This window comes from Strix uralensis, chromosome 5 (assembly GCF_047716275.1).
Source record: "Strix uralensis isolate ZFMK-TIS-50842 chromosome 5, bStrUra1, whole genome shotgun sequence".
Classification (NCBI taxonomy): Eukaryota; Metazoa; Chordata; class Aves; order Strigiformes; family Strigidae; genus Strix; species Strix uralensis.
This window is the reverse complement of record NC_133976.1, coordinates 34,844,446-34,857,976: the sequence shown is the minus strand read 5'-3', so window position 1 is coordinate 34,857,976 and position 13,531 is coordinate 34,844,446. Positions and strand designations below refer to the sequence as shown.

Here is a 13,531-nt window from a genome sequence, read left to right as displayed (position 1 = left end):
CTTTTGCTATAAACCCCACAGATGTAGTTGAGACCTCTATTTAGTAACATATTTTAGTTACAAACACTGGACTTACGTCATGCAGGGGAAATGCTGCTTTGTAGATTCCAGTGTCCAGTAATTTGTTAATGCCAAACTTCTTCACATTGTTTTTGGTTGCATATTCCACACGGGACAGGATAAAATGAACCTGAAATTTATAAAATATTTTTGTGTCTCTTGCAACCTGAAAGTAATCATACACAGCTATACCTGCCTTAGCAGATAAATGAGTTAGGAAAGGGTAAGCAGTGCAGACAAAACTAATTGCACAGGGTATAGGAACCATTCAAATACCTCCTTTAAATTCAGATGGAACAGAAATGGGACAAATGTAGGGAATGTTTTCCTTCTGGATTGTCCAGGCTGTTTCATAAATGACACAGGATTATTGCATCCCAAATACTTCTAATCTTTCAGGATGCTTTCATGAAGGAAATTGCACTGATTTGATTAAAGGAATCTTTTCTTTTTAAGATTAAATGCTAGAAAAACTCCATAGACTTACAATTCGGCTTCTAGTTGCAGGATTGAAAAATGTGAGTTTGTCTTGTATATAAAAGTTGGACAAATGTTCCTTTTGAAACGGGGCAGTGAAAAACTCTTGCTCAGGTTTGATGATATTTTCATTCACTCTGAAGAGTTTGCTAAACCAGTTGAAAGCTGAGTCTCGGGTTTTCAGGTCATTGGGTTGCAGAGGCAATTTGATGTGCATAACCTCGGCGTATGTGCACAGCACTTCCCAAGGTGCATGCACTTTCACAAAAATAAGTTTTTCATCCAAAACCTGAAATGGAAGAATATTAAAAATATGTGTGTAAGAAAATGAAAGCAAAGAACTTTTCATAATACTTCTTAAACTATCCAGAATTTTCTTTCTCTTTACAGCTCATAAATGACCTACTAAAAGTCGTGTTCGTTGTCCATCTTAGTAAAATATTATTAGCTTCTGTAAAAGCACTGACATGAGGTGGAAATACTCAGCATATAAAGGCATATAAAAAAAGACAGCTAAATGTTCTCTTAATGCTTAATGTTTACATCTCTGCAAAGTATTTTAGAAAGCAATTCAAGTTTAGCAACGCTTCCCCCATACGGGTTCATTAGAAGTGTTTGTACACGTAGCCTGGCATGGCAGCTGTGGCTTTGGAGCTGTCAGTGACGCCCCAGCAGCTCAAGTACAATCTCAGGGTGACGTGACTAGATGGAAGCAGGTTAGACACCCATGGGTGCTCCTGGGAAACATGAATTCCCAGCTTCATAGGGAGAATAGGGAGAGAGAAAGGGAAATCAGCTGAGACTGCTGAGAAAGACAGCACGGGGCACACTTGCTCCCAGTTGCATGCCTAAACCAGCACCAGTATGCAGTGGGAACCCTGACAGCCACTCTTGTCTCCTGTCTACACATCGACTGTAGACCTTCTATTGATGCCCTGCATTAGTGAGCCTCAGACACATAAAATTACATTATGCAGCTCATTGGCTCAGGAACATTGGTCAGATATCTGGTCTAGCCTGGGGAGAGTTCCAGTTTCAAAAGTTTTTCAGTCATGATCATGGCAGAACTATTGAAAACTGGAACATGTAAGTATAGCAAGAGGGCCATGTCAGACTTCCAGCAAGTGGTTACTTTCTTATGAATGTGAAAAGGCAGACTGCATCCTTGGACATACAGCGGGAGCCCTCACAGCAGAAATCAAATAGATACTGTGATGTCATGGATTCTGAGCCTCATTTGGGAGGTAGGGGCAAACCAACCTTTTCTGGAGCTCACTGTAGACTACCAAACAACAACAAATTTAGACTGGAAGTGATTATCCTGGATGGGGAGACCCAGACAGAGTGCTGCAGCCCTGTAGGGCAGGAAGGAGAGGGGCTCTGAGGGGCTCTAACCCTCCATGCAAAAGACAGCACCTCCGGCAGCTGCTATGCATTATCACAGTGCTCTTGAACTGCCTGCAGGAGACATTGGAGCCTAAAAATATACAAAACCTGATAGATATAACCACTTGCACCATGACAGGCCTTGTGAGCAGCAGGGTGACACGCAGGAGCCCTGTGCTGCTCTTCTGGCAGAGGCATTCTGCCCTGGACAGCCACTGGCTTCCCATACATCCTACACAGCCAGAGTAGGTGGAGAACCTCTCCTCAGAGTATAGTGAGTAATTTTAATTGACCTCTGTAATCTCTTAGCTTCCCATCTTTCATTTTGCAGAGGAAGGAATGTACACAAAGCTTAAAAGAGTTCACATCAGATCACAGAGACACTTCTGACAGAAAAAAGGTGGGCCTTTTTCTCCTGAGAGAAATGTTATAGTAAGTTCATATATCCAGCTTCCTTGTTCTCATAGGGCCAGCTTTGCTCTCAGACACGGCCATTCACACAGAGAAAAGCACTCACCGATCTTGTTGCTTCAAGTTGCAAGCCATTGTTTATCAGGTTTGATTCATATACTTGTCTCTTCCTCTGTTAAAAAGTTTTGAACACTGTAAGACATCTGCTCCAAAATTCAAAAATGCGTATGCATAAAAGAATGGAATTGCCTCCCAAAATGAAGAATCATTGGGTTGTTATCTCTACAGCCCACTTGACAGCTACTGTGATGATAGGTACAGTCTTACCTACTAATCCTGATCAGGTTTTTTGGTCTTATATGCAATATTACCCTCAAATGCAATTGTGGAGAATTCACTCTCTCGGTTTCTAGTGCATTACAGAAGTAAAAATGTGCCCCAAATTTTGAATTTTGAGAGCAACCACGCTGAAACTTGTAATCTTCTTCACATTTAGACACTAATTGAACTACTGACAGTAGCCTCCCTCCCCCCATTAATCTGCTCTTTAAAAAGTCTGCATGCCAAGGGCTTTCCATTCCACTTCCCTTCCAGTAACCTGTAACTTTATTCTTCTTTCACAATAACCATATGAGTTCACACAGTTGTTCAAACAGCCCTCTACATTTCAGTCCATGGCTGAGCATCCCCAAAGGAAGAAGCTGAGAGCTGTAGCACTCGTAGAGTCAGTGGTGCTATTCTAGGAGCTTTCAATGTCCCCAGAAGGACACGACAAGTTTTCCACAGCAAAGATGAAATTCATGGTTCATTTTAATTTCACTTCACAGTTACCAGCACTTGGCAGGTGGTGAGTTACAAAAAATCTGGAATGTCTTTGCAATCTTGAATTTCTTGAATTTGCTTCTCCACACACATGACCTCCCCCACTGCCAAACACCCAGAGACAAACAGCCCCTCTCCTCTCAAAATACAAAATATACAACTATATAAACAAAATATACAACTCCATAAGGGATCTATAAGAAATTTTGAAACTTCATGTGAAATAATAAAATTTAAAAGCTATCTGCATCAACTGGATAGTTCCCCAGTGAGCTGTTTTTTTATGTAAGTCAATGGTAGCCAGCTCTGCCTGGCCTACAGAGTGCATGTCAAAATATCATCATGAGTAAGGGGGGGCAGCTGTAGGCAGCTGGGGATGGGGGGGAGGCTTCTGTGAGCAGTTTCTCAGAAAGACATGACATTAACGCACTGGGGACTGATGGCTTTATTCCTGAACCAGGCTAGGCTAGGCATACACCGAGGTTCTCGGAGTGTCTTGGTGATACTACTTTCTTACTCCCAGATTGCTTTCAAGTCACTGACCAATTTTTTTTGTTGTTTATATGCCCTGTGTTCTAAGGATTCTGCACCTACCACTACAGGAACTTAAAAGAAGAATGGCCTAATGGTTTCTGTGGCTTGGTTCTCTATAGCCAGACTAACTGCCTTAAGATCTATGTTTAAGATCCAGGCCTGTTGCTACTGTGGAGGACCAGAGTCAATGAATGACCCTTTAGATAAAATCTTAGGAACTTTGATAGGTACATGGAAAGTGGTCTTCAGGACTAGACCCAAGACCTACTTACTCTAGGGGGCAAAAACCAGATGCTTCAGCAAAAAGGGCAAAAATCTTCAGCATTTCCACAGGAACAGGTCAGTTGTATCTCTACATAAGTTTCATCCAGTTCTTTAATATTTAAAGACTGTTGTAAGTCCCCAAAGCAGAAAAAAATATTTTCCCCAAACTCTAGCAAGTCTTGGAATTAATAATTATAAAACTGAATAATACTATAAACAGCCTACCCCATTTACACTTTGTTAGTTCTCAGCTGCAGCACCTGTGTGTGGCAATGGTCACGATGGACTGATTTCATAATTTGTTAAAAGGTATTTATTTTATCTGTTTCGGGTTTTCTGCCTTTTATTCCAGTGAATATCACCTTCTTCTCAGGTTAGGGACAGGAACAGCCAGATCTTTCAATCTGTTTTCTTCTTTCATCAATACTTACCACACTTCTCCTTATTCCTCTCTTCTCAGGATAAAACCACAATCCTGAACTTTGATAGCACTCTTCCTGGAGGTATCTCTCCATGTCCCATTAATCCACTTGCTTATTGGTGACAGTATAACACTCTTTATATTTTTTAATTGTGTATATAACATTGTGTGTATATATATATGTACTATGCACATTTATAATATATTGTATATATATAATCTAATACTTTCCATTATCTAGAATTTTGATGGTAGCTGAACCTGAAGAGAACACTTAATATAGCTGTTTCCTACAACATCTAAGTTTCTTCCTTGTATTAACAGTGCTAACTTAGAATCTCAAAGGTGAATGAGTTTTTTCTTTGCAGTAATATATTTCCTTGCGTTTTTCAGCATTTCAAAGGTAATAGTGCTCTCCATTCTCCTTCAAAGCTAAAGGTTCACAGTCGTCTTGGCTTCTGAGTAAACTACATAATGATTTCCTCAGCAATTTTTGTTATATCATAATTCAATCCCCTTACCAGATCATTAATGTATGTAGTACACAACACAGGAGTTGTTTGTTACTCCACTATTAACTCCTCTTCCATTTCATCCTACCTCTTTGCTTCTTACATATTCATGTGATTCTTTGTAAGGTGAATATGGAATCATGAAAATATTTCAACCTGAGTTTTGGTTTGTTTCAGCAAATAGAAAAGGCAGAGGGCTAAATACCTTTCATTTGTTCCTAAATAGCACAAAGATGGATGTAGGGCAATTCTCATTTGTGGAAGTCTATTTTTTTTTTTTCAGATTGCTTTAATAATTTATTATGGCAAGGAGTTCCCCAAATTAATTTTACCCTCAAAATCTTAGAGTAATGCTGACAATGCATTAATGCAAGTAGTGAGAAACAAAGCCCCCGGGAGGCTTTGCTAATTAGGGGCTTTGCTATTTTATATAAATGACTGAATTATGGATATGATATCTATGGAGGAGCTAGACTTCTACCCAGAGGAGTCTATAGTGGTTTTGCATTGATTGGGGAATACAGTATAAAGATATGATAGCTTATAAGCCTGGAAGGTGGACACTATCCGAAGTTTATTTTAGTATCTGGCATCTTGCTCAGCTACCTGCAAGGCTAAGTTTTAATAATAATGCAGTCATGGTAATGCTGCTGATTTAAACCTGACATAGATTTTGATGACTGAATGGCTAGCCAATAGACTAAGACACTGTGGGATGCATAACTATATACAATCTTAAGAAAGTGAAAGCACAGTATAAGTAAATGCCAAGTATTACAGGCATGTGGAAGGGTTACCTCTTGGGAGCTGCTTTTTCACCATAATGCTTTCAGTGTCGGGTGATTTTGCCAAGCTGAGGAGACTAGCAAGATTGTTGGTCTGGAAATTGGTAGCGGACCACTAGCAGTTTTTTTCTCAGTGTTTTGTAAATGGTAGGAAGCACTTGCTTTGATTACAGTGACAGAAGAATGACAACTCATATAATTTCATAGTTTCTTTTGTGCAAAAAGAAAAGTTCCCCACAGCAATATCCATGTGGCTTCAGGGGAAAAATCCTAACAAGGAAGGAAGGAGTGCTTGAATAGCCACCTCTGCCTTACCTGACAGCAACAGATAAATCACAGTCAATAAGAGAGAGAACATGGGGCCCAAAGCCTCCCCCATGGAAATCAGCTAAAGGGAGTGGAGAGGATCACACTATCAATATTAGCTGCCAACTCTCAGTTTCTCTGATGGTATTTGGAAGCCTTCCTGAAAGTCTCAGCTGTCAGCATCAGGAAATTAATTGATTGAGGAGCTCTGCTTCTGTAAGCTTCTTTTCCTTATGTTTGAAGATACTTATAAAAATGTGAAGCAGAATATGCTATAAAGGCTGACACAAAAAAAGTAAACCCAAAGAACTCCAAATACATATTTTCTGAGATACCCTCTGATTTTAAGCCAGCCTTGTGATTTTCTGAAACCTGATTCATGACCACACGGAACTGGCAATACTGCAATCTAGCCCTGCTCTCAACAGTGGCGTCTAGTCACCCTGTTTGGAAACACCCGTTTCTGGTCCTATGAATGTATGCAGTAAGTTCAGAGTAACTCCCTCCTTCCATTCGTCTTCCCATCCTTCTGTCATCCTTCCATCCATTAGGCAATGAAGTAAAATTTGGGTTTGGGGTTGCCTCAGGAACAGAGATTTCAGTGAGCTTCTGCTTCAAAACCAATCCATCCAGCAGAGACCAGGGCAGGTGTGGTCACCCTCCTCCCACCGTCAAAGGTCTCTTTCATCCCTGTTACAGACTTCCTTGGCAGGTCAGCTGAGCACGCCATAGGCATGTAGAGCCTGCCATCTTCTACTGCCTCAAATCACTGCATAAAATGGCACCGAGGTACCCTTCTTTCTGTAAATCCAAGTATTGTTCTCTCACCGCAGGTATGACACATGCTAAACAACGGGAGAAGTACAATTAGTTTTTGAAAAGTTATCCAAGCTTTTTTTTTTGTTATCTAAAGTAAACAAGTCTAGAGGCAGGAACTGTTCATTGTTTGCTTATGAAGACAAAATTCTCTAGCCCTGCTGAAGTTCTCTGTGAGACCGTACTTAAAAAAAAGATGTATGTAATATTCTCTGTGAATTAAAGTTTTCACTTAATTTGAAAAAAATGAAAAATCTGTCTATTTCTGCGAAGCACAGATTACTTCATGGATGGAAATGAAGGTTTTGCCCACATTCCTACTTAAATTACTGACAGTCTTTCTGTTTATTTCTGTTGGGGGGAAGCAGATGGACTAGAATGACATTCTGCATTGATTTATTTTGAATTCACCTTTCTGGCACTGACCCCTTTAACTTTCAACAATGAGATCCTTGAGAACCCCAACAGATAAAACTGGCATTTTTGAGCATTCCTGGAAAGACTGATGATATTTAATTTCTATTCTGATGGTAACCTATGCTGACAAATAGGGTACATAAATTGTATGTTTAAAAAGCATGCTTTGGGCAGGAATTTCAATTGCTTGCAAGGTACAGTTTCTGGAATCTGCTCCTGACAGTTTGATTTTTGCTAGTGCTTGCAAAATTAATTGTATACCAACTTACAAAGCTTTGGAGTTCAAATTGAGTTGGATATATAAACCTTACCTGCTAACTTTTGGATCTGTAAATTATGTTAGAAACTTCATGAGGATGTCATTTCATTAATTTGACTTTGCCTCCTTTAAACCATATTTCAGAAACACATGAAAATGAGGGAAGCACAGCACCACTGCACATCTTCAAGAGCTCCAGAATCCCATATTTTTGTTCCTTCTATCCAAATCACCCCCATGTTTTTAGTTAAGTTATTTCCTTCTGTCCTCTGAGATGTTTTCCCAAGAAAACTGCTTATTAATATAAGTGAATGCTGGGTCATTTTCTCAGTTACACTCATGCAATTCATTTGAAAAAGGACAGAAAGCCATTCAAATCAAATATAATGATGGTCCCAGGACCCGATTCCTCTCTTGCTGCAGAAGAATAGATGGATCTGTGCCCCATTTCTCTGAATCCAGTAAATTGGATACCTAGGTTGAGGTCTAATTTTCAGATCCTTCTGACTAAATTCAGTAAGAATTTGGGGACTTTTCTACCCTCAGTATCATACAAAACGACCCAGTGCAGCACCCAAAACTTTTCACTTCAGAAATGTAGATCTATAGATGTCCACTAATAATTTAAATTTTGCCCCAAATTCCACATTATGCAATCAGGTGGGGTGCTGTGCACATCAGACAGAATTTGTCCCAGTGACTACACTCCTGGTCCCTACATTTCACAGACCTGTAACGTGGTACATGGCCACTGGAGACCCTGCTGCGGACCTCGGTGGGGTGAGGATTTCACCCTACAAGAACAGACTTCTCTGGAGCTGCTATTCTTGAATAAGCTGGAGTTTCCAAATTCTGTGAACAATAAAGCTCTGGATAATAGCACTATAAAACTGTCAGGGGAGTCAAAGAAAGAGTAGCATGAGCAGAGAACCTATTCAGGCTTAAAGCACCTTGAATTACACAAGATACTGCTTATAAAATTTGGTATTTTCAGCTGATCATTGATCAGAGACAGGCAGAAATGTATGCAGTATTTAAAGCTGATAGTAAATGGCAATACTAATTTTTGTTGTATTTCATCACAAGGGTAGAAGTTATTTGTCCCAGAAAAAAACCCCAAACAAATAAACAATGGTGTCAGTAAAGACAAGCTATCAAGTAGGTTTTACGCCAGCACTGATGAAACCTGTAAGTATCTTGCACAGCAACGTCCCCACACCATTCTGGGAACTGTGGCAGGCCAAAATAGAATTATGTCCCTGGAATTCCAAGGATGCAAAACTGTACCATAAATGTCATATTCCTTTCCATCTCAGATGTAAGGTATATGTGCTTTGTTTCCTCTTTTCAAATATTCTATTCACATTTATTTCTTTGTTATTTCTCAGTTTCTCTCCTTTTACTCCTAGTATGAGTTTGAGGTAGGTCCCGAGCAGCGTCCCGCATCCCGCATGGGACGTGGTATAAGAGGAAAAATGTTACCAGTGCTGCCGATTCCTGCACAGTATTTGCTTAGGGAATAAAGATTTGCAGCACATACAGCTTCCTCCACTTGCATAGCAAGTGAACTCAAGTGAGACAAAGGACCTCTCTGTCTTTGAGATGACTAAAGTGTTTGTGTGCTTGGAGGTGACCTGCACCTATCCCACCTTAAAAAGTTAGAAAGCTTACATCTATTCACATTTTAAAAGACTGTTCCTCCAACAGTAGATGCAGGAAACGTGTTTCTAAACTGATGACATCTGTATGTGAGTCATTAGAGAGAGGGAGGAAGTACTTCTGAGTTGCATCACAGGAATTTGGTTATGACCCTGTGACTCATTTCAGCTTATGTGACAGACTCATTGAAGAAAATCCTCTCCTCATTCCCTCTTCTCCTTCTTCAACCTTTCATTGCCCTCTGATATTTTACCCTATGTGTAATGCTTTGTCTGATTCGTGGCCAGCTTTGGATTTTTTCATTAGTTCTCCAGCTCAGTGTCATCCCACTTGTATCCTTTGTTCTTGTCCTTGGAATTCCTCTGTAACTGTCACTTCTTCATCCTTGTCTCTTTCTATGCTTTCTACTTCCCTTTCCGCACCATATGTGTTCCCAGTATCAAAATTCTTGTCTATGCCTTCCACAGTACCTCTACAGCTTCAGATTCTCCCTGTCCATGGAGATCCCGGCTCTGAAAACTGCTATCAATCACCACTGTTTTCAGTTTCCTTCTGAAACATCCACGTCACCCCAGTCACATGTCTCAATCTCCTGGCCATGCTTCTGTCCGTACAGCCTGTGTTGGCTACTTTGCTGCCAGGTCACACAGCTGGCTCTTGTTCAGACCATGAGGGCCTCTTCCACAGAGCTGCTCCCCAGACACTCAGTCTTCACCTTATCTGATCATTTGTCTCATTCTTACATCTGTTGCACGCAGGTAGCCTGCTTCCTCTTCCTCAGCACACCACAGATTCAGTGTGGTTGCAGGTCTTTGTAGGACTGAGATCTTTGAAGGTAAACTTCTTCTGCAAGCATCTAGCACATTACCCACAGTCTCCTGGTCTAATTATTCATGGTTTCATTCTGGCTAATGTCCTAACATTAATGCTGCACTAAAAATACTACTCCATTTCTCACATTTAATTTCCATCACTGTTTGGAAAAGACGCTCATATTTTTAAGTACATTTGGGCAATGGCCAAATATTACAAACATAAATGTACAATGCTAATTGATAAAAACAATTGTTTCCAAAGGGGCAGCTTTTTGTTTCTAATTACCTCTTTCAATTAATTTTTATCACTGATCCTGTGATCATGTGTAATGCAACATCCACCCACTGCAGGACTGCCTGTTAATCCCAATGACAACACTGTGTAATGAATATCAACCAATTCAGCTACAGGTCTTTTTACTCCTACTCTTCTCCTTCCTAACTGCAAATCATTATTTGTACATGAGCTGCTTTCAGCGATATCTTTGGCCTTGCCTGTCTCTACCAGAGGCTGCTGCCGGAACATGAAGAGTTGCTAAATCACAGAAGCAAGCAGGTGGGTGGGAGAGGGCAGATGCCAGGGGGCTATAATCCTGTGGATGGACATTTCTCAGGCAGTTCACAATTAAAATAGCTCAGTGGCATGGTTGAGTTTGTTTTTGTGGCCCTGGGTGCCATAATGAATGTAGTCCACTGATAGAACTACTTAAATAATTAACAAATAATAGTTAAAAATAATCTATGATTGTTGTTCATAGCTGCTAAGGAGCATCAAGCAGTCAATGGCTTGAGTCTGAAATTTTTTGCAAGGTCTCTAGGGAGGGTCAAGCTGTTGAAGTGTCAAGGGAAGGAGTAGTACAGGGAGAAATTCTGGTGGCAAAGTGACGTACAATTATTTCCCATAAACAACTTTGGTACTTTATTAGGCAGAATGTCGGCAACTATGTTCATAACTGTGATCTGGAGCACCTGGTTAGCTGCCTCCTTCAATGGGTTCCTCTGAATACCCTGATTTTAATACCAAAGTGCACTAGGGGTCTAATTCAATCACTGTAGGTACAGAAAATTGCCCTAGTCTGAATATCAGGATGTCTAATTCTAACTGGGAACCTGATACGAGCATTTTTCTGCTCATATCTCCTGAAGGGTTCCCTCCTAGGACGATGCTCTGAGGTCACCCAGCACACACTGACAGACACGATGTGCAGTGCTCTGCCCATTTACACAGCACTCTGCTGGTTTGAGCTCACTCCTGTTCCCTGTTCAGCTTGATGGGCTTTACTCTCCCAGCTCCCAAGAGTACTCCTAGGACAGGACAATGCAATTGCCGTTCTGGGTAAGGGCACTGTCCTTTCTGTCAGCTGCTCTTAACATCCAACAAATGATTCAGATTTATACCGATAATAACTTACCTTTTGCTTTTTATGATCACTTCTCTTATGAGTAATTTTTTTGCTTTCATCTTCATACACCAAAATGAAGTCAATTCTTCGCTGCCCATCGTTGAAGAACAAGGAGTCAGGCTTATTGTCAAAATCAGCCTGGAAGGCATGTAGGATAGGTTAATATGAAGAACTTTACTTGGTTCCTTACTTGCTTCCTGTTACACAGTATTTCAGCGAACAGAGAAATTCAACATGTCAGGCTCATATAACAAAAAGACCGAAGTGACAACAAAAGTAGCATGGAGTAGATTGGATTAAAAAAGGTTTGGAAGTCTCTGCATGATATAAGAACATCAGAACTTTAACCCAATTTTGTAGTTAAAAATAGCATATTAGCTTTTGGCAATGGGAGGAGCATTGGGATGAAGCACCATTCCTGAATAACACATCTGTCAAATAATTTGCATGCCATCATGGATACAGTGTTAGTCTGTCTTCAAGATAATGTTGTTGTGTGATGGGAGTCTCAGAATTAGTGCATTCCCATCTGTCCCCTTACCTGCCAGAAGTTTAAGCATCTCTGCAATTAAAAAAACCCCCACAAACCAAAACCCCAGTAGTGTCATGCACCCTAATACCAAACCTACCTTTGCCCAGAGAACAGAGAACATGCCCAGGCTGCAGATGAACTCTCAAAATGGACACATCTTATGTGGATTTATTTCTCTTTTAATTCACTACATCTCAGCAAGCAAAAAACTTTGTTGTATGCCACACATCCATCACATTACAATATATGCCAAAATCAAAAGGATTAATATATCCATAAGCCATTATCCAGTCCCCAGAGAAAAGTAGGATAGATTGTCATATCCACTAACATCTTAATGTGTTATTTCATGTGTGAAACAATACAGACACATTGATGACAGGGCAACCTGAATCCTCAAGTAATAATTTTGTAGTTTCTCAGAGTACTCTGAGGGCACTATCACATGTAATAACCCTTTCAGGTAATATATAGCTGTAATGTTATCAGAATTGTCATGTAATGTGCACCAAACTCCCAGGTACTTGGCCAAATCCATCCACGGAGTTAATAAGGGCAGTGCCACTGAAGTTGATAGATATCAAATGTCAGAGATGGAACTCAGCATTGCATTAGAGATGGTAAAATCTCCAAAGCTGGCAAGATTTCCATACAGAACCACTTGGCCCCCAGATGACTGGGCATGTAGGGTGGCCCAGGGCAGGATCAGGCCAGGCAAAATGACCCAGAATAATCTCTTGAACATGCTGTGCCTTTGAGAACACGGAAAAGATTCCCAGAGTCCTACCCTTGAAATTTCCCTGCCAGTTCAGACCAAACTTCATGAAGGATGTCAGGTCCAGTTTTGGGAGCTCTGGGATGTCTGGTCCACAGAAAGGCACATGGAAATGTGGTTATGGTATCAGAGACCCCTTAAGTGCAGACCGAAATGGTTATTCTTTGACTGTGATAAAACTGAGAAGAATGCCAGTCTTCAGTCAGTAGCACCCCAGTTCCAGGGAGCATTCAGTGTTTTAGGAACCACATGTGTCAGTGTTTCCAAAACAAAATTTCCCAGGAGTTTTATTCTAAACCTCTCCCTGTAGACTATTTTGTTACTGTTTTTTGGCTGAGTCAAAACAGCCAACCAAGATGTGTCTCCCCGTAATTATGACAAAATTTCCATATTTTAAATAAACTCAGGGGAGTTTAAACTCACTATTTTTTTTAATGTTTTATGTGCAAAGGCTAGGACCTGCTGCAAAGAGGTCCTGTTAACTTAGCTGCTTCAAACAGTCTGAGCAGATTCTTGGTTAGAACAGTTTTCTTTGAATCTCACCTAGAGATCTGTGACAAACCTGACAGCAAGCAGCTGCTGACATACATACTTGCATATATATATATATATACAGATATATCTGCTGACATAGGGCCAATATACACATATATTCTACGCTAGTTTCACAACCTGGCCTAGGATTCAGAAACAGGTACCTAGGCAGTCACCAAATCAACGTACAACTGCACACTGTAAATAAAGTTTTAGGAAAAAAAATGCTTTAAACTCTCATACGACATCACCAGACCACAATGACACTGAGTATCTCTACCACCCAAAGCAAGTCACAGATGTGAATTTCTAAATTCTTGAGAGCTAGATCTGGCATAGTCCC

General features: G+C 40.4%; 1 protein-coding gene across 6 annotated transcripts in view; it reads right to left on the bottom strand.

Annotated features, from left to right (window-relative positions):
- The window catches only part of ANO6 (anoctamin 6), a 79,675-nt gene that overhangs the window by 29,821 nt on the left and 36,323 nt on the right, over positions 1-13,531 (bottom strand). For all 6 annotated transcript variants that reach the window (XR_012629189.1, XR_012629190.1, XM_074870425.1 and 3 more), the window contains exons 3-6: positions 11,357-11,485; positions 2,441-2,506; positions 548-826; positions 77-190 (exon numbers count right to left, since the gene is read on the bottom strand). Coding sequence is in view for 4 of the 6 variants with exons in the window: in XM_074870425.1 (XP_074726526.1) it covers positions 77-190; positions 548-826; positions 2,441-2,506; positions 11,357-11,485 (588 nt within the window). In the remaining 2 variants the exon portion in view is untranslated. The remainder of the gene's footprint in view (positions 1-76; positions 191-547; positions 827-2,440; positions 2,507-11,356; positions 11,486-13,531) is intronic.